This window comes from Jaculus jaculus, chromosome 6, assembly GCF_020740685.1.
Source record: "Jaculus jaculus isolate mJacJac1 chromosome 6, mJacJac1.mat.Y.cur, whole genome shotgun sequence".
NCBI lineage: Eukaryota > Metazoa > Chordata > Mammalia > Rodentia > Dipodidae > Jaculus > Jaculus jaculus.
The window spans coordinates 100650490-100668046 of record NC_059107.1 but is presented as its reverse complement, the minus strand read 5'-3'; the positions used below and the strand labels follow the sequence as shown (position 1 = coordinate 100668046).

The 17557-nt window shown below is 52.2% G+C and overlaps 1 protein-coding gene across 3 annotated transcripts; it reads right to left on the bottom strand.

Annotated features, from left to right (window-relative positions):
* Positions 1 to 131: 131 nt before the first annotated feature.
* Positions 132 to 8820, bottom strand: Nab2 (NGFI-A binding protein 2). Of its 3 annotated transcripts, none has more exons than XM_045151935.1 (7): positions 8719 to 8820; positions 3351 to 4224; positions 2795 to 2928; positions 2484 to 2535; positions 2260 to 2392; positions 1865 to 2056; positions 132 to 916 (listed from the first exon to the last, which is right to left on the bottom strand). In XM_045151935.1, exons 2-7 carry the CDS (start codon positions 4206 to 4208, stop codon positions 807 to 809), a joined length of 1479 nt encoding a protein of 492 aa, XP_045007870.1. In that variant the 5' UTR covers positions 4209 to 4224; positions 8719 to 8820; the 3' UTR covers positions 132 to 806. The 3 variants fall into 3 exon arrangements, with proteins under 3 accessions (XP_045007870.1, XP_004650054.1, XP_004650055.1); XM_004649997.3 differs by lacking the exon at positions 8719 to 8820 and adding an exon at positions 5572 to 5678; XM_004649998.2 differs by lacking the exons at positions 1865 to 2056; positions 8719 to 8820 and adding an exon at positions 5572 to 5678.
* Positions 8821 to 17557: the final 8737 nt, after the last annotated feature.

Below are 17557 nucleotides of genomic sequence, written 5' to 3'. Positions count from 1 at the left end.
AGGGTGCTGAGGCCTTGCAGCCTCCGGTCAGGGGCCCAACTGTCGCTTCTCTTCTACTGCAGCCACTGTCAGCTTCTCTCCACTCTCAGCCCACCCCCCCTTTTTTTTTTTCCTTGTGTGGGGGTCATGGATCCTAAACCATAAAATAAATTTTATTCCAAAATAACAAAATAAATAATCTACTGTACACAATCTGAAAAGAAAGACGGTCTGACTGCTTAGACAAGTGCTGCGGTCCAGCCCGCTGGGTCGATCCAGAGTCCAACACAGGCCTCCCAGGAGTTGGTGCAGAGAACTGGAGAGAGCAGGGAAGACGATGGGCTAGGTGGGCACAAGGCAGCACTTGTCAAGTTAAAGAAACTAAAAGCACAGAACTGAGGAGGGAGGAGAAGGGGAGGAGAGGTCCAGTGTTGGTAGGCTCCCCGTCTGAGGAGAAATGTCCTCTTTAGCTGCTGGACCTTCCCGGGATAAGTCCTCCTTCCCCCAAGTCCAAGCTGAGCCATCTTGCTCACACCACAGGTGTTCACACCGGGAGCATGGAAGTATGTGGTGTGGGGGGAGGGAGAGCCCCAGTGTCCAGGAGGCAGAGTCCTTGCCCCTGAACAGGGTGGGGGTGCACCACGCACCCTCTTTGTGTCCTCTCCAGGCCCTTGCTCGTTATTGCTTGAAGCTCCATAGTCCTGTGCCCATGGAGCAGATGGGGAGCCAGGAGATGGGCAGCCAAAGGATCCTTCTAGGATGGTGACTGGATTGCGGGGACAGAGTGTGGGGGTCTGTGCGCTGGGTCTGAGGACACCGGTTCATCCTCACTGCCGGCTGGCCTCGGCCTCCACTTTCACACTGCTCCGGCGACCCTCCACCAGAGCAGGGTGTGGTCCTGCGGCGGGGCATCGGTCCAGAAGCCCTTCCTCGAACTCTGCAGGTACAAAAGGTTTAGGTTAGGTTAGGAGAAGACCATATAGAAGCTGCCCAGAGGTGGCTGTGAAGAGAGGCAGGGCAGAGAAAGATGTGACAACCCCAATTTACTGCGTAAATGCCCTCTGCCACTGAGTGTGTATAGGGGGTTCCAAAGCCAAGTGCGTGCGGCCCCCCTCTCCTTCTGTCTAATGTGTAGCTCTCTGTCTCTGTTGTGTGTCTCTCTTTCTCTGTCTCCCCGCCTCTGCTCTGCTGGAATTTCTGGTTCTGTCAGGAGCTGCGGGGGAGGCTTGGCTCTGACCTCTCCCCCTCCCCCCTTCCCAGGCTCAGCCACCCCCACTCATCTTTGCCCCCCCTCCCAGGCCCCACCTGCCCTGTAAGTACCCTCCCCAAGTTTTTGGCTAGCCAAATCAGGGAGTTACACAGGAAGCTAGACTCCGGGCTCCTTCAAGAAGAGGCCCCCTTCCAGTCCCCACCCCCACTTCCCACCCACGCCCAGTTTAAAAATACCAAGCTAGGGTTGGTGGCTTTGTCTGCTGCGTCACACTCAGCCCAGCGGCTGCCCAGCCCTCCGCCGGCCCACTCCTTCCCATCCACACACAAAGCACCCCACTTTGGGCTCCTCTGCTTCCAAGCTGGAAACCCTATTCCCACAACTCCCAGCTGGCTCCACCCACTCCCCCGGCACTGGGAAGTTCGGGCCAGGCTTCCCTCACTGCGGACTCTCCCGCTAGCCTTCCAACCTCCCTCTCCCAGACCCTCCCCCAAGGGCCACGGTCCAGAAGTGGCCTCTTCGCCTCGCGGTCTGGCTAGTGGCTGGAGTCCCTCCCTGCCACCCTCCGTGGCAACTGTATACATCCTCATCCCCCGCCCCCCATCCCAGAAACCAGGAAAGATGTGTGGGCCTGCGTGGCTGGGGTGTTGGGGACAGCTCTGCTGGCTGCCTCACCTGCGAGAGGCGGCTTTGCAGGCACACAGGGGCTAAGGCGGCCCACGCGGTCGTGGGAGACGAGGCGGGCGAGCCGCAGCCCCTCGTCCATCAGTGTCTGCTGCAGGATGTGGCGGCTCCATAGCCCATGGGCTGGCAATGCCAGGGGCAGGTCAGCAGGGGGCGGCGTCAGCCTTGGGCATGACCCCACAGCTGTGGGCATGGGCACTGGTCAGGTCAGGGGCTGCAGCCAAGGGAACCCCACCCTCAGCAGCACAGCCAGACCCACAGGTCCTCAGTCCCCATCCAGCCAGGCCTCCCTACCCTGTTCCAGGCAGTGACTCCTGGCTCACTCCCGCGGCCCGCCCTCCCATTCCCACCTCCGCTCAAGGAAAAGCGCTTTAACACACACTGACCCTGCAAGTGTCCATCTAGGCTCTCCCCAGAAAGGCTGGCGCTGTCCTCCTCCAAGCTGGGGCGGTACGGGGGTGCATAGGACTCGGGGCCTGGAGGAGGCTGCTGGATTTCAGGATGACTCTGTTCTCCAACCTGCAGATGCCCCGAATTGGGAAATGAAGACCTGGCAAGGGTAGGGGTCGGGGCAGGCTGTCCCACATCCACAGCACCCTGGAAAACATACCTCTTGTTTCAGTTTCTTTAGTGGTGGGCCCCCTAGTTCTTCAGAGTGGAGCCTACAAGGATAGAGAGGAGTAAGGGGGTGAGATTGGAGAGCACCCCAGGATGGGCAGGGCTCACAATCTGACCAAAAGCATGCATTGCTTAAGAACTCTGCAAAAGAAGCCGGCTGAGTAGAAGGGTTCAGCCCAGTCACTAGGAGCGAAGTGTAGACCTCATCGAAGCCGGCCTATGGCCTCCCGGGCTGGGCGTGAGGCCAGGACCCAGCTCTTAGCGGAATTCCAATCTAGGATGGATCTGGAAACGGGGTCTCACCTGGAGCCTTTCAAGGACGATAGGTAGGTGCTCTCTCGGGCTACTTGGCGGGACAGAGAGAAGAGCTCTACCCTCCGAAGTAGGAGGGTGTTGTCCCTCATGCAGAACTGAGCAGCAGCCTCATTGATGGTCAGCTGTAGCAAGAGGACAGCCAGTCAGAATTCTGATCCCCCCTCCCCCGCCTCTCGCTTTCAAACCAAGCATGGCCCAACCATAGGAGGCTGACTTTAATTTAGACAACACATAGGATTTTTCTGTGGGAGGAAGACAGAGGTTGGCAGCCAGTTTTCTACGGATGCCCAGAGACTCCTTTACTCCTCTGGGGACCTGACCAACACGGCCAGGCTCTCCCCTGTATCTCGGCTCCCCTTCAGTTGATGGGAATCACGGTAGCACCGGGGGCTGCGTACTGCACGCATGTGGGTGGGGAGAGGGCTGGGTGGGGGACGCTGGCCAGGAACTAGGGTCCCCGTCAAGGGCCAAAGAGAGTTGGAGAAGGCAAGCATTCTCGAGGCACATGGACCTGAGGCAGTCCGGACAGGACTCAGGTCCTCACCTCATGCAAGCTGAGCTGCTTGCCCTCCCGCCGTTTGGAGTCGAAGCGGCCATAGATGATGCTGTACTTCCGGATCTCCTCTTCCTTCTGGCTGTCATTATCGTCCATTTCAAAGATGTGCCCTACACTCCGTGCCAGCTTCTTATTCAGCTTCAGCAGAGACGTGACCTCCCCAGCGTCACCCCGGGGGAAGCTCCGGAAGATCCTCTCCACGCTCTCCACCACCATGCGCACCATCTCCGGCTCCAGGCGGTCTGGACCACTCCCAGTCCCACCTGTGGCCACGCCCCCAGCCCCCGTTCCTTCAGGGACTCCGCCTCCTGCAGGGGGGGAGAAGGGGGGTGACCCAGCCTCCTCTTCTCCTCCGGCGCCAACGTCCGACTCTGGAGTGCTTTGTCCTGGCCAGATCCGGGGGTCCCCTGCCCCAGGTCCTCCAGGCAGTGGTGACAGCTTCTCTCCAAGTTCGAGGGGACTCTTAGGGCTAAAACTGCGTGTGCTGCCTGCCTTTTCCCCTGGGCTGCCGTGCCCATTGCTCATGCTTCCTTTTCGGGTCCCTGCAGTCTCAGAGATCTTGAAAAGAGGGATGCTGGAGACAGGCACAGCAGGCACTGGTTGGCTGAAGAGCCCTGGATTGGTGGCCCATTCTCTTAGAGCCTTCTGCAGGCGCCGGACATGGAGGGGCTTGGTGGCCATACCCACAAGTGCCATGATTTCCAGAAACTCCTCCTCACCCGCCTCACACAGCTGCTGCACGTCGTCCCCTCCCTGTTGGATGAAGGTCTCGTAGTAGGAAAGGAGGTTGGCACGCTGCAAGACCCGATACAGTTGAAGCTCACCCAGTGTCCGAGGCAGTGCCATGGCTGGGGCACTGACCCTGAGAAGGAAGGACACAAGAGAGGCAGTGAATACAAGTGTCCCTGCTGGGTACCAACCCACACTAACAAATGTCCGCTCTTTCCTGCCGCCTCCTTGCCCCCTCCTTCTTTTGAATGCTCTCTGTCCAGCGCCCAAGACTGAACACACCAAGAACTGAGCACTACTTAAAGTATGACTGTGCCAGTGCCATCCCAGTCTAGCCAGGAGCACCCAAAGCCAGTGGCCCGTCTGCAGCAAAGACGCTATCCCATCTCAGCTTCGGTCTTGCAGGCTTGGGCCACACGACCTGCAGCGCCAAGGTCCACCAGCACACCCGAGATGGAGAGGCCCCCCGCCCTCCTCTTCCACGGAAGTCTTTATCTCCTACCCCAAACTCAGCAACCTCAACAACACACAGTGTGACCTCCCACACCGAGGCGAAGGTAGCTAGCGTACTGGGGGCCACTGCTGGCCAGCTTCGCTCCTCGCCCAGATGGCCGAACGGGAGAGGTGTGGCCCTTTCCCTGGCTTTCCCACTCAGTGAGCCAGGTGGATCAAGGCTCCTCTCCCTCCAGTTTTCCCAGGTTTAGGTTTGAATGCAGCCTCGCTTTCTTTCATAAGCGAGAACTTTCCGGGCTGTCCAGTGCCCCTCAGTTGTCCCCTCCCTTGGTGTGGCCTTTCTCACTACGTCGGTAGGCCTGCCTCTTCAGTTCAAGAGATGGGGGAGGGAAAGGGCGCCACGATTGTTCTGCGCCGGGGCCGTTCCTCCCACACACCCCCACGGTGGCAGCGTCTGTGGGCGAAAACCGCCTGGGGGCTCCCGCCTACTCCCTCCCTTATTTTCCACCCGTATCTTTGAAAGGAGCCGAGTGGCGCCTGCACACCGAAACTGCCCTCCCCACGCTGCTGATGGTCAAACAAGAGAAGGGACGCCCGGCCTCCTTAAGTCCCGTTGATGCTCCTGTAACTCCAGGGAGCCTGTTTCTCCAGGACCTGGGAACCCTGCGCTGCGGGCCAGCGACGCTTGAAGCCAGCGGAGAGCCCCCCGCCCAGTGGTTAGCCCGAGTTCCTGGACTTCCCTGACGCTTGGGGGCCCCTGCATTCTTTGCAAGGGGCTCACATGCCAGGTCATGCCCACAGAGTAAATGTAACGAGACAGTACTCTAGCGTCTCCAGCTTCATCAGATCTTTGCTCCCAGGGTCCCCTAATTCCAAGACTCACCCTTTTTTCCCACCAGTCTCCACCCCATCCCCCTCCCCCGTCTCGTTTCCCTCCCTCCTCTTTTTGACCTGCACCCTCTGGACCCCATTCCCGAGTCCAACTCCACCCATCGCCACTCGCCGCCACCTCCCTTTGCCCACTAACTTGAGTCTGGGCTGCGGAGTCCGGCGGGTGGCGTCTGCTCCGCCCGGCGGCGGTTCGGCTGTTGGAGAGGGCGCTTTGTGCATGGACGGCCGGAGACCACCAGCGGCCACCCCTCTCCGTGCCCGGCGCTCGGCGCCCCCCGTGCGAGGCGCTCCGCCCGGCCCGCGAGGCCGGCTCCACGGCGGTCCGAGCTCCGTCCCTCCCTCCACGTCTTCTTTCTCCGAGCCTCCGCGCCTCTGTCTGTGCCTCCTCGGCCCGCCCCCCCCACCTCCCCGGCTGCGCTCGCCGCCTCTCCGCGCCTCCGCCCCCGCAGGACGCACGGGGAGCGAGGCCCGGAGCTGCGCTTGCTGCTGGGCCGGCGGGGAGGAGGGCGTGGGCAGAACCGGGGGCTGGCACGGGGGGGGGGGGCGGGGAGGAGGGCGAGGGGCGGGAGCCCGGGTCTGGGGCCGCGGCGAGAGGCGGCGGCAGAGTCGGAGAGGTGGAGACTTGGGGGGGAGGGAAAGGAGGTGTGGAGCCCGAGGCGGAGGCGGGGATTCAGGAGCCTGGGCGTCGAGTTGGGGACCGAGGTGACCGAGGACGGGTAGTGGCGGGGGATGGGGGAGAAGCTTGGGGACCCGGCGGGCGGGGCGAGGTCGCTCCGGGCCGCCCACGCCGGATGCACAGCCGGCCCTCTCTGCGCCCACGGAGCCACGTGAGCGCCCCGGCGGCTACATTCCTGCTCCCCCCTGCCGCGTCCCTGTGCGCGGGGGCGCAGTTCCTCCACCGCGCGCAGGTAGCCGCCCGAGCGAGCGTACGCGCGCACGTCTAATCCGCGACGCGGACGGGCGCCGCTGCCACGTCGGGACCCGGGCTGTTCGCATTGGGAGTGAGCGGGAAAAGTTGAGGAAGGCTGGGGTGTGCGGTGCCTCCTGCCCGTGCTTCTCCCCAGGGTGCATTGAAGACAAGGCGGCGAGCGCGGGGCGCTGCAGGAGTCCCTTGGGTATCCCAGCTTCCTCCTCTAGCTCTAAATGTCGTACTTGGCCGGGGCGGCTAAGAAACGCAGGCCGTCTCCATCCTTGCCTGTAGTTGCCAAAGTTTAGGAGAGGGTTGTGCCAGAAGTCACCACTTAGCCTACCGAAATTTTGTTAGGAAGTGGGGAAAGGGAGGGCATCCCGTCATCCTCTACTCATAACTGAATAAATCTAATCGATTGTAGAGTGCTAGGCATCATTGGGACTATTGACTATCCCAAATATTGCAATTTTATTTCTAATGTTTTTTCCCTGAGGTGGTGTCTTGCTCCTGCCCAGGCTGACCTGTATGTAGTGTTCAGGGTGGCCTCGAACTCACAGCGATCCTCCTACTTCTGCCTCCTGAGTGGTGGGTGCGCCACCACGTCCGGCTCCGAATGTTTTTTACATCAATTTTTGTATCTGTGTGTCTGTCTGTCTAGGTTTGTATCAGAGCTCTTATGTGGGGGACTTTAAAATACACTTAAGAAATCATTGAATTATCTACTTGCTGACAAGACCTTACTTCTTGGGGGTGGGAGGTGGCAAAGCTATGAGGAGGAGGATACCCTCTCTGGGGTCATCTACTAGGGAACCTTCTGGGAGAGATGAGCCTGACATCCGAAGCGACTCTACGGAAGAGCCAGAGAGGACTACCTTCAAGGATCCTAAGTCCCCTCCACAACCTGCCTAGCCCAACCCCCCCCCCCCAGTTCCTTCTCGCCCCATCTGGTTCCCATTACACACGCCCACAGTTAGGAGGGTGGGGGAGTGCAGGCGGGGGCTGGAGGCTCCGGGGAAATGTGGGGGTGGCAGTGGGAAGTAAGGGGAGCTGGCCCCAGGCGAGGGTCCCTCTAATTGGGGACCTCGGCCGTGCCTGCCGCTCTGCACATCTGAGTGGCGTGCTCAGGCGAGGCGTGGGTGGCGGGGGCCGGCGCTGCTTCTGCATTCCGGCCTGGCGAGGGGACCTTGCTTTCTGGTGGAGAGAAGGGCACTTGGTGAGGGAGGAGGGACTTCGGTGGGAGAGTCTTGTCTGCCTTCCTTTAAACACCAAACAGTATGGGGGTGGTGGTAAGACGGGACAGACAGAGCCCCTTCTCTCGAGCCCCCATCCTGCAAGTGGAGGGCGCCGGCAGCCCGCCTCTCCCGGGCACCATCCGCTCCCCTCCCCCCCCTTGGTTATTTTGGAGTCCGGCCTGCCAGCCACTGGCCCCGGGTTTCCACGTGCCCCCGCCCTCCCCCTGCCCACGCTCCCCGTGACGCACATCCTCCGCCCACGCTGCCTCTGCTCCCGGCGGCCCCCTCCCTCCCACTGCCCCCCTGGGGCGGCGCTGCACCCTAGGATCAGGAGGGAGAGGGAGAGGGCTCGGGGGCAGGGAGCCGGGCGGGAAGCGAGGGGTCGGCGACCCACTGGGTGCCTGGGTCCCCGGGACCCGGAAAGAGGACGAGGGAGGGACGGAGCGGATTCCGAGGCCTCCGCTCCTCGCTCGAGCAGAGAGGGAGGAAGGAGAGGAGAAAGTTCCCGGGAAGGGGCTCGTCCACTCCCGGGGAGTCAGGGGGTGTCCGGATGGAAACCCGTGTGTGAGAGAGAAACTACTGCGTGTCTGTCTATAGCTTTGTTTCCAACACTGGCCATGAGGTTCGGAAAGAGGCAGTATGTGAAAACTCTCAATTGTGCAATGCTCGGCAGATGGAACACTTGACAGTATCCAGAGCGGTTTTTCATTTTTTTTTTCCTTACATTTACTTGTATATCTGTGTGTCTGTCTCTGGTTTGTATCAGCCCCTGTGTGTGGAATTTTAGAATATATATATATTTCTAAAATCATTGACTTGTCAGGCCCCACCAGAGGCCCAGAGCGCCCCCGCAGCCGGAGCTGCTGAGACGTCTGTTCTTCGCTTTCCTCCCACGGCTACCACCCCCACAGCCCCGCCTACTCCCTTCCGTTGAGAAGAAGGAATTTCCAATTTCCAGCCTTAAGCAAAGGGAGAGCCATAGAGATTAAGACCACGAGAAACTACTAGGGTGTGGGGGGAAGGGAAAGGTAACAAAAAGGGAATGGGGACAAAAAAATGCATTTCTTTTTCTGCATAGACCCCCCCACATTCTCCCCAGTGTCTCCTATTCTCCTCAAGACCACATCATTGCTTGGCTCACCTGCTGTCACCTTCCGCATCCTGACAAGCACAGAGCAGAGTCACTGAGCTCAGTTAATCAACGTTTGATAGTTCTTTTATCGTTGACATTCTTCTTGTTACAGCAAGGGACACTATCTCTAGTCCTCGTTCTCCAGGGAAAGGTGGGGGGGAAGACTGGGAAGAAAGGAGAGAAAGTGGGTGGAAGAGGAGTGAGGATACTGCATGCCAGGATTGCCCCCTCCCGGCACGTGGAGATTTTCATCGGATTCTAGCAGATTGTTCCGCTCACCGCACCCCCACTCTATCTCAGCTTGCCAAGTGAGACTCAAACCAGCAAGGTTTGGCTCAAACTCACCTTCCTGGACCCCCTCCCTGCCTCTAGACAGTACTTCCTCTCAGGCTGGAGATAATGGCTCAAGGGTTAAAGATGCTTGTTTGCTTGCAAAGCCTGCTGGCCTAGGTGCGAGTCCTCAGTACTCACGTAAAGTCAGGCGCACAAAGTGGTGCACGCATCTACAGTGGCAAGAGGCTCTGTGCGCCCATCCCCCCTTGCAAATAGATAAAAACATTTTGTAAAATGAATGCACTCCTCTCCCCTGTATGTGGCCTCTTACGTCTGCACCCACACCCCGTTTCGGAGTAGCCAGCTGCTAGTCTGCGGCAGCTCAGGGCAGACCTGATGTTGGTGAGCTTTTTGTAATGAGGTAGTACTAGTTTACAGTCACAAACAACTTTGGAAAAGGCAATTAATATAGTTTACTTCACAAAAGGCTGAGCCTGGACAAAACTATGGACATGTTTTTTCCCATGTCTTTTTATTTTCCAATGAGTCCTCAAAATCTGGCTTGTTGGCATTCTGCAACATCCATTAGTCTGGTAAATTAATTTGTCAAGATGAAAGGTAATAGTGGGAAAATGTAACTATAAAGCATTGAGTCTTCTTTCCTCTCTCTCCTTCATTATCATGTGAGAATTTATCATCTAAGAAGTGTTGGCTTTCAATTAAGTGATTTTACAAGAAATACTTCACCTCTCAAAAATGATCCTAACCTGTTCCCATAAGGAACTCATAGACTGGTAGAGGATCATAGACATGTGCCACTCTACCCTATTGTCTATACTTTTATAAAATGCAATAAAAGTATATTCATGCCAGGTGTGGTGGTGCATGCCTTTAATTCCAGCACTTGGGAGGCAGAGGTAGGAGGATCACCATGAGTTCAAGGCCACCCTGAGACTACATAGTGAATTCCAGGTCATCCTGGGCTAGAGTGAGACCCTACCTCAAAAAACAAATAATAATAATAATAATAATAATAATAATAGTAATAATATGGCCTGGCATGGTGGCACACTCCTTTAATCCCAGCACTCAGGAAGCAAAGGTGGGAGGATCACTGTGAGATCAAGGCCAACCTGAAACTACATAGTGAACTCCAGGTCAGACTGGGCTAGAGTGAGACCTTACTTTGGAAAAGCAAATAAATAAATAATAACAATGAAATATGAGCTGAAAAGATAGGCTCTGTGGTTAAAGGCATTTTCTTGCAAAGCCTGCCAGTCTGGGTTTAGTTCTCCAGTACCCATGTCAAACAGATGCATAAAGTAGTGCATGTATCTGTAGTTTGTTAATAGGACTCCACACTCAGGAACTGAGGAAGGAGGATCACCATGAGTTCAAGGCTAAACGGGGCTAGAGAGCGAGTTCTAGGTCAGTCTGGGCTACAGTGAGCTACTGTCTCAAAAAACCAAAGACAAAAAAACAAACAATCAGAAACTTGTTTGCAAAGTTTGCCTTTGAGGGTTTGATTCCTTGGCACCCACATAAAGCCAGATGCAAAAAGTGGCACAAGCACTTGGCATCTGCAGGGGCCAGAGAAACCCTGTGTGATGTTTAAGTTCTGTTGTCAACTTGATCCCTTTAGGAATCCACAGACCTTGCTCGTGGTTAGGTCTCTGAGGCTGCTTCCCCAGAGTGGGCGGCCCTCCTGGAGGGGGCTTTGTGTAAGGAAGGAGGTTCTGTAAGAAAAAGAGTCCCTTCCTTCCACCTGGCTGCAGATGCCGCGGTTGGTGAGTTGCAAGCGCATCTTTCCTGTTTGGCCATCCTTCCTTCCTTTTCATGGAACCAAACCTCCTCAGCCTTCCAGCATGTAATGAAGACCAGAGACTCTCCAGGAAGCCTTCAGGGCTGGGTTGGGACTGCTGGGACTTCCAGCTATGTAGCTGAGCAGCTACCATGTTCTTTGACTTTCACACCTGCAGACTGTTATTGTTGGACTGCTATAAACTAATCCAATAAATTCCCTTTATATTTATTTAGTTAGTTATGAGAAAGAGGCAGTTAGAGAGAAAAAGAGAATCGGAAGGCCAGGGCCTCTAGCCACTCAAAGGAACTCCAGATGTATACACTACTTTGGGCATCTATGGGTACTGGGGAACTGAACCTGGGTTGGTAGGCTTTGCAGGCAAGCACCTTAACCACTGGACCATCTCTCCTGCCCCTAAATTTCTTTATTACAGTTACTTCTGTCGGTTCTGTTCCTCTAGAAAACACTGACTAATATACCCTGGCATGGCCCCCCACCATACATGCATACACACAAATAATACCTCCCTCATTTTATTAGGCTCAGTAAGTGTAAAGTTTGCTTGTCAAAATGAAATTAAACTATTTTTGTTTTTTTTTTTTGGTTTTCAAGGTAGGGTCTCACTCTAGTCCAGGTTGACCTGGAATTCACTATGTAGTCTGAGGGTGGCCTTGAACTCATGGTAGTCCTCCCACCTCTGCCTCCCAAGTGTTGGGATTAAAGGTGAACACCACCACACCCAGCTGAAATTAAACTTTCTAAATACATTTAATTTCTGGAGTTGTCATTGCACATTACTGATTGATTCAATTGTCTTCATCAAATATTCATGGTCTATAATCTGTCATAATTCCTAAATCCACAAAATTATGAAAAAATACTTTCTTTTAGCACTTGGAAGGTGGAGGTAGGAGGATTGCAATGAGTTTGAGACCAACCTGGGACCACAGAGTGAGTTCCAGATCAGCCTAGGCTAGAGTGAGTTCCTGCCTCAAAAACAAAACAAAACAAAAGTTTGGGTACAGGGTTTGTTGCTCTATACTATAGCACTTGTCTAGTATGAAGAAACTCCTGTGTTCAGTCCCCAGTCCTGAAACACACACACACACATGCACGCGCACACACACACACACACACACACACACACACACAGCCACAAGAAACAAAGCACAACCTATGCTGGACGTGGTAGCGCAGCTCACCTTTAATCCCAGCACTCAAGAGGCAGATGTAGGAGGTTCACTGTGAGTTCAAGGCCATCCTGAGGCTAGAATGAATTTCAGGTCAGGCTGAGCTAGAGAAAGACCTTCCCTCAAAAAAAAAAAAAAAAAAAATAATAATCAAGGGCACTGAAGACATGGCTTAGAGTTTAAGGCATTTGCCTGCAAAGCCAAAGGACCCAGGTTCAATTCCCCAGGACCCAAGTTAGCCAGATGGACAGGTGGCCCATGCATCTGGAGTTTGTTTCCAGCAGTCGAAGGTCCTGGCATGCCCATTGCCTAAGTACCTTCTTCTTTCTGTCTCTCTGTAAAATAAAAATAATAATAATAGAAAAATCCCTAACAGACCTGTACTCATTTTATGGCAAAGAAGCTTCCCTAAGCTTGCATGAGATATAGTTTAATTTATTCCTCTTTCATTTATCCTAGTAGCACTGTTCCTATCTATCACTGCAGAAATATTGATTTGTTTAGTCACTAGTGCTGTCTTAGATGCCATTGGGATTGTTGCTTTTTATAGTTTATATGCACCATGTTATCTTTCTAAGCTCAAAAAAACAATTCAGAAACATATTTACCATCCAGATTTCTCACCCTATTTACTCATCAGCTTTGGCCTAAGTTCTTTTAGCTATTTGCATACATCAGATCCACCTGCAGGTAATAAATATTCATTGCAGTGTGTGCTGTGTAAGACTCAGAAGTCGATTCTTAGTGTTCTGAGCAGTGTCCTCATTACTAAAGCACGAATACAAGCTTCTTGATTTACTTTTATTTATTTATTTATTTTTGTTTTCTGAGGTAGGGTTTCACTATAGTCCAGGCTGACCTGGAATTCACTATGTAGTGTCAGGGTGGCCCCGAACTCATGGTGTTCCTCCGACCTCTGCCTTCCGAGTCCTGGGATTAAAGGCATGCACCGCCACACACCACACCTGGCTGATTTTTTGTTTTGTTTTGTTTTGAGGTAGGGTCTCACTCTAACCCAGGCTGACCTGGACTTCACTATGTGGTCTCAGGCTGGCCTTCAACTCACAACTATCCTTCTAATTCAGTCTCCCAAGTGCTATGATTAAAGGCATGCTCCACCATGCCTGGCTGATTTATTATCTCAAAGCGACAGCATTCATTTGGGCGATGAAGTGTGATGTGTTTAGGGAAACTAGTCTCATTATACTTTATTTTTAAAATATTTTATTATTTATTTATTTATTAGAGAGAAAAAGAGATATAGAAATAGTCAGGTAGATGGCACACGCCTTTAATCGCAGCACTTGGGAGGCAGAGGTAGGAGGATCATGGTGAGTTCGAGGCCACCCTGAGACTACCTAGTGAATTCCAGGTCAGCCTGGGCTAGAATGAAACTCTACCTTGAAAAACCAAAAAGAAAAAGAAATAGTCAGGTAGAGAGAGAGAGAATGGGCTCACCAGGGCCTCCAGCCACTGCAAACTAACTCCAGATATGTGTGCCCCCCTTATGCATCTGGCTTACGTGGGTCCTGGGGAATTGAACCTGGGTCCTTTGGCTTTGCAGGCAAGCGCTTTACCCACTAAGCCATCTCTCCAGCCCTCATTATACTTTATTTTTTTAAATATCATATTTAAGCCAGGCATGGTGGCACATGCCTGTAATCCCAGATCTTGGGAGGTAGAGGTAGGAGGATCACCATGAGTTCAAGGCCACCCTGAGACTACATAGTGAATTCCAGGTCAGCCTGAGCTAGAGTGAGACCCTACCTTGAAAAACCACACACACACACACACACACACACACACACGCATGCACGCATGCATACACGCATGCATGCACACACACAAATGTCATATTTATGAGAGAAAAAGGGCATACCAGGGCCTCTAGCCACAGCAAATGAACTCTAGAAGCATGCACCACCATGTGTTTCTGGCTTACATGGGTTCTGGGGAGTTGAACCTGGGCTTTTAGGCTTTGCAGGCAAGCACCTTAATTGCTAAGTCATCTCTCCAGCCCTATTTACTCATTTTAAAATATTTTAAGTTTTATTTTATTTTTTAAATATTTTACTTTTATTTATTTATTTATTTGACAGAGAAAGAACAAGAGAGAGAGAAAGGATGGGCATGCCAGGGCCTCCAGCCACTGCAAACGAACCCCAGATGTGTGTGCCCCTTGTGTATCTGGCTAACGTGGGTCCTGGGGAATTGAACCTGGGTCCTTTGACTTTGCAGGCAAACACTCTAACTGCTAAGCCATCCCTCCAGCCCAAGTTTTATTTTTTAAGTTTTTTAGAGAGACAGAGATAATGAGAGAGAGAGAGAGAGAGAGAGAGAGAGAGAGAGGTAGAGAGCGAGAAAATGGGCATGCCAGGCCCTCTAGCCACTGCAAATGAACTCCAGATGTGTGTGCCCCCTTATGCATCTGGCTTATGTGGGTCCTGGGGAATTGAACCCAGGTTCTTTGGCTTTGCAGGCAAACACCTTAACCGCTAAGCCATCTCGCCAGGCCTATTTACTCATTTTTTTTTTAATATTTTTTATTTATTTGAGAGCAACAGACACAGAGAGAAAGACAGATAGAGGGAGAGAGAGAGAATGGGCGCGCCTGGGCTTCCAGCCTCTGCAAACGAACTCCAGATGCGTGCGCCCCCTTGTGCATCTGGCTAACGTGGGACCTGGGGAACTGAGCCTCGAACCGGGGTCCTTAGGCTTCACAGGCAAGTGCTTAACCGCTAAGCCATCTCTCCAGCCCCTATTTACTCATTTTAATAGCAAGTGGTCAATGATCTTCTGGAATTAGTTCCCAAACCTAAAAATAGTTCACCTGTTTTTACCCTTAGTCAGAAATCAAAGAGTAAGTTCCATGGTGAGCACCGGAAGGCCTGGACAGCTGTGGGGGCATAAGCCTGTATTCCCACCACTTGGGGGATGGAGGCAGGAAGAGGTCAAGGTCATCTTCAACTACATAATGAGTTTGAGGACACTCTGGGATACATGAGACCTTGTCTCTAAAAAACTTGTTAAAAATGAAGACTGGCTGGGCGTGGTGGCGCACACCTTTAATCCCAGCACTTGGGAGGCAGAGGTAGGAGGATCACCGTGAGTTTGAGGCCACCCTGAGACTTTATAGTGAATTCCAGGTCAGCCTGAGCTAGAGTGAGACCCTATCTCGAAAAACCAAAAAAAAAAAAAAAAAAAAGAAAAGAAACGAAAAGACTGAAATATAAAACATGAAGTGTGTCAAGCATGGTGGCATACATCTGTTATCCTAGCACTCTAGAGGCAGAGGTAGAGGGACTCCAGTAAATTAGAGGCCATTCTGCTCTACACAGCAAGTTCCAGGCTAGCTAGTGCTACATAGCAAGACTGTCTCAAGAAAACAAAAAAAGTGTGTGTAATATACATATAATATAACATCATATATACATATGTAGGTATTCCATTTTTATTTATTTATTTATTTATTTATTTATTCATTTTTTTGAGGTAGGGTCTCACCCTGGCCCAGGCTGACCTGGAATTCACTATGTAGTCTCAGAGTGGCCTCAAACTCTTGGTGATCCTCCTATCTCTGCCTCCCAAGTGCTGGGATTAAAGGCGTGTGCCACCAAGCCCGGCTTTTATTTATTTTTAAATTTTTATTTATTGGAGGGAGGAAGGGGGAGAGAGAGAGAGAGAGAGAGAGAGAGAATGAGAGAAAGAGGCAGATGGAGAGAATAGGCATACCAGGGCTTCTAGCTACTGCCAAAAAACTCCAGATGCATGCACCAACCTATGCATCTGGCTTATGTGGGTACTGGGGAATTGAACTTGAGTCCCTGGGCTTCACAGGCAAGTGCCTTAACCACTAAGCCATCTCTCCAGCCCTGTTTTTTTTTTTTTTTTTTTTTTTTGTTTTTTCTTTTTGAGGTAGGTTGTTGCTGTAGACCAGGCTGACCTGGAATTCACTATGCAGTCTCAGGATGGACTTGAAATCAAATGTACATTACCAGGCCCTCATGCATGGGAAACAGCCTGATGTATAGGAGAACTTGGGTTTTGGGATCAGTAAAATTTGGGTGGAATCACGCATAGATCAACAAAGAAATCTTGAGCAGGTTGCCTTGTTTATGTATGAATGAATGTTTGTATGTATGGTGGTTTAGCTGCAGAATGTTCCCCATAGTCTCATGCTTGTGATTAAGCCTCTTAGGCCCCAGCTGGTTTAGGTTTTGGGAGGTGAAGCCTTGCTGGAGGAGATGTGTCACTGGAGGCAGGCCTTGGGATTATATAGTCCAGCCCCCTTGCCAGTGCTAGGAGCTTACTCTTTTTTTAAAATATTGCCAAGCATGATGGTGCATGCTTTTAATCCCAGCATTTGGGAGGCAGAGGTAGGAGGATCAACCTGAATTTGAGGCCACCATGAAATTACTTAGTGAATTCCAGGTCACCAGGGCTAGAATGAGACCCTACCTCAAAGAACCCCCCCAAAATATTTATTATTTATTTATTTGCAAGAGATAGAGGACCAATACACACACATACAGAGAATGAATTATGAATGGGTACACCACAGTCTCTTATCACTGCAAATGAACTCCAGATGCATACCTCACTTTGTGCATCTGGCTATATGTGGTTACTGGAGAATCGTACCCGGGCCAGCAAGCTTTAAAAGCAGGCACCTTTAACCACTGAGCCATCTTTTTAGCCCTAGGAGCTCACTCTTGCTGCTTCCTCCTGTCTGATGTGACAAGATGTGACACCCTGCTGTCTGTTCTTGCCATGTTTTCTCTGTCACGATGAATCTTCCCTTGGAAACTCTAAATTGAAATAAATTCTTTTCTTCCACAAGCTGCTTCTGGTTGGATGTGTTGCCCCAACAACAGGAAGGTAACTGTTATAGTATGTATGTCTGCATGCATATATGTGGTGTGTGTGTATGTGTGCATGTGTATGTGTTTTCATGTTTGGAGTCCAGACGTTGATGTTGAGTGTCTTCCCCAATAGCTCTCTACCTTATTTGAGACAGAATTACTCATGGAACCTGGCGCTCACTGGTTCAGCTAGTCTAGCTAGCCAGCAAGTCTTGGGAATCCTTGTGTCCACCTCCCCAGCCATGGGATTAGAGGCACATGGCACCACTCCCGACTTTCATGTGGGTGCTGGGTATCCAAACTCAGGTTCTTGCTGCATCTAGCTTTACATGGGTACTGGGAATAGAACCAGGGCCAACAGGCTCTGCAAGCACCTTCTTCCCAGCCCAATAAACCTTTTCTTTTCTTTGTTTTTGTTTTCTCTAGGCAGGGTCCCACTTCAGCCCAGGCTGACCTGGAATTCACTATGTAGTCTCAGGGTGGCCTGAAACTCATGGCAATCCTTCTACCTGATCCTCCTACCTTTGACTCCACAGTGAGTGCTGGGATTAAAGTCGTGGGCCACCATGCCTGACTAGTAAATCTTTTCTTTCTTCTTAAAAATTATTTCATTTATTTATTTGCAAGCAGAGAAAGAGAGAGAGGGAGAGGGAGAGGGAGAGAATAGGTATACCAGGACCTCCAGCTGCTGCAATCGAACTCTAGATGCATGCACCATT

Bases quoted from the DNA above. Each gene is read 5' to 3' on its own strand.
- Nab2 (XM_004649997.3), bottom strand. From the start codon at position 5,654: ATGCACAAAGCGCCCTCTCCAACAGCCGAACCGCCGCCGGGCGGAGCA. The intron at 2,536-2,794 runs GTGAGACCCCGT...CTATCCTTGTAG, and splicing joins TCGTCCTTGAAAGGCTCCAG to GCTCCACTCTGAAGAACTAG. The intron at 2,393-2,483 runs GTATGTTTTCCA...GGGCATCTGCAG, and splicing joins TAAAGAAACTGAAACAAGAG to GTTGGAGAACAGAGTCATCC.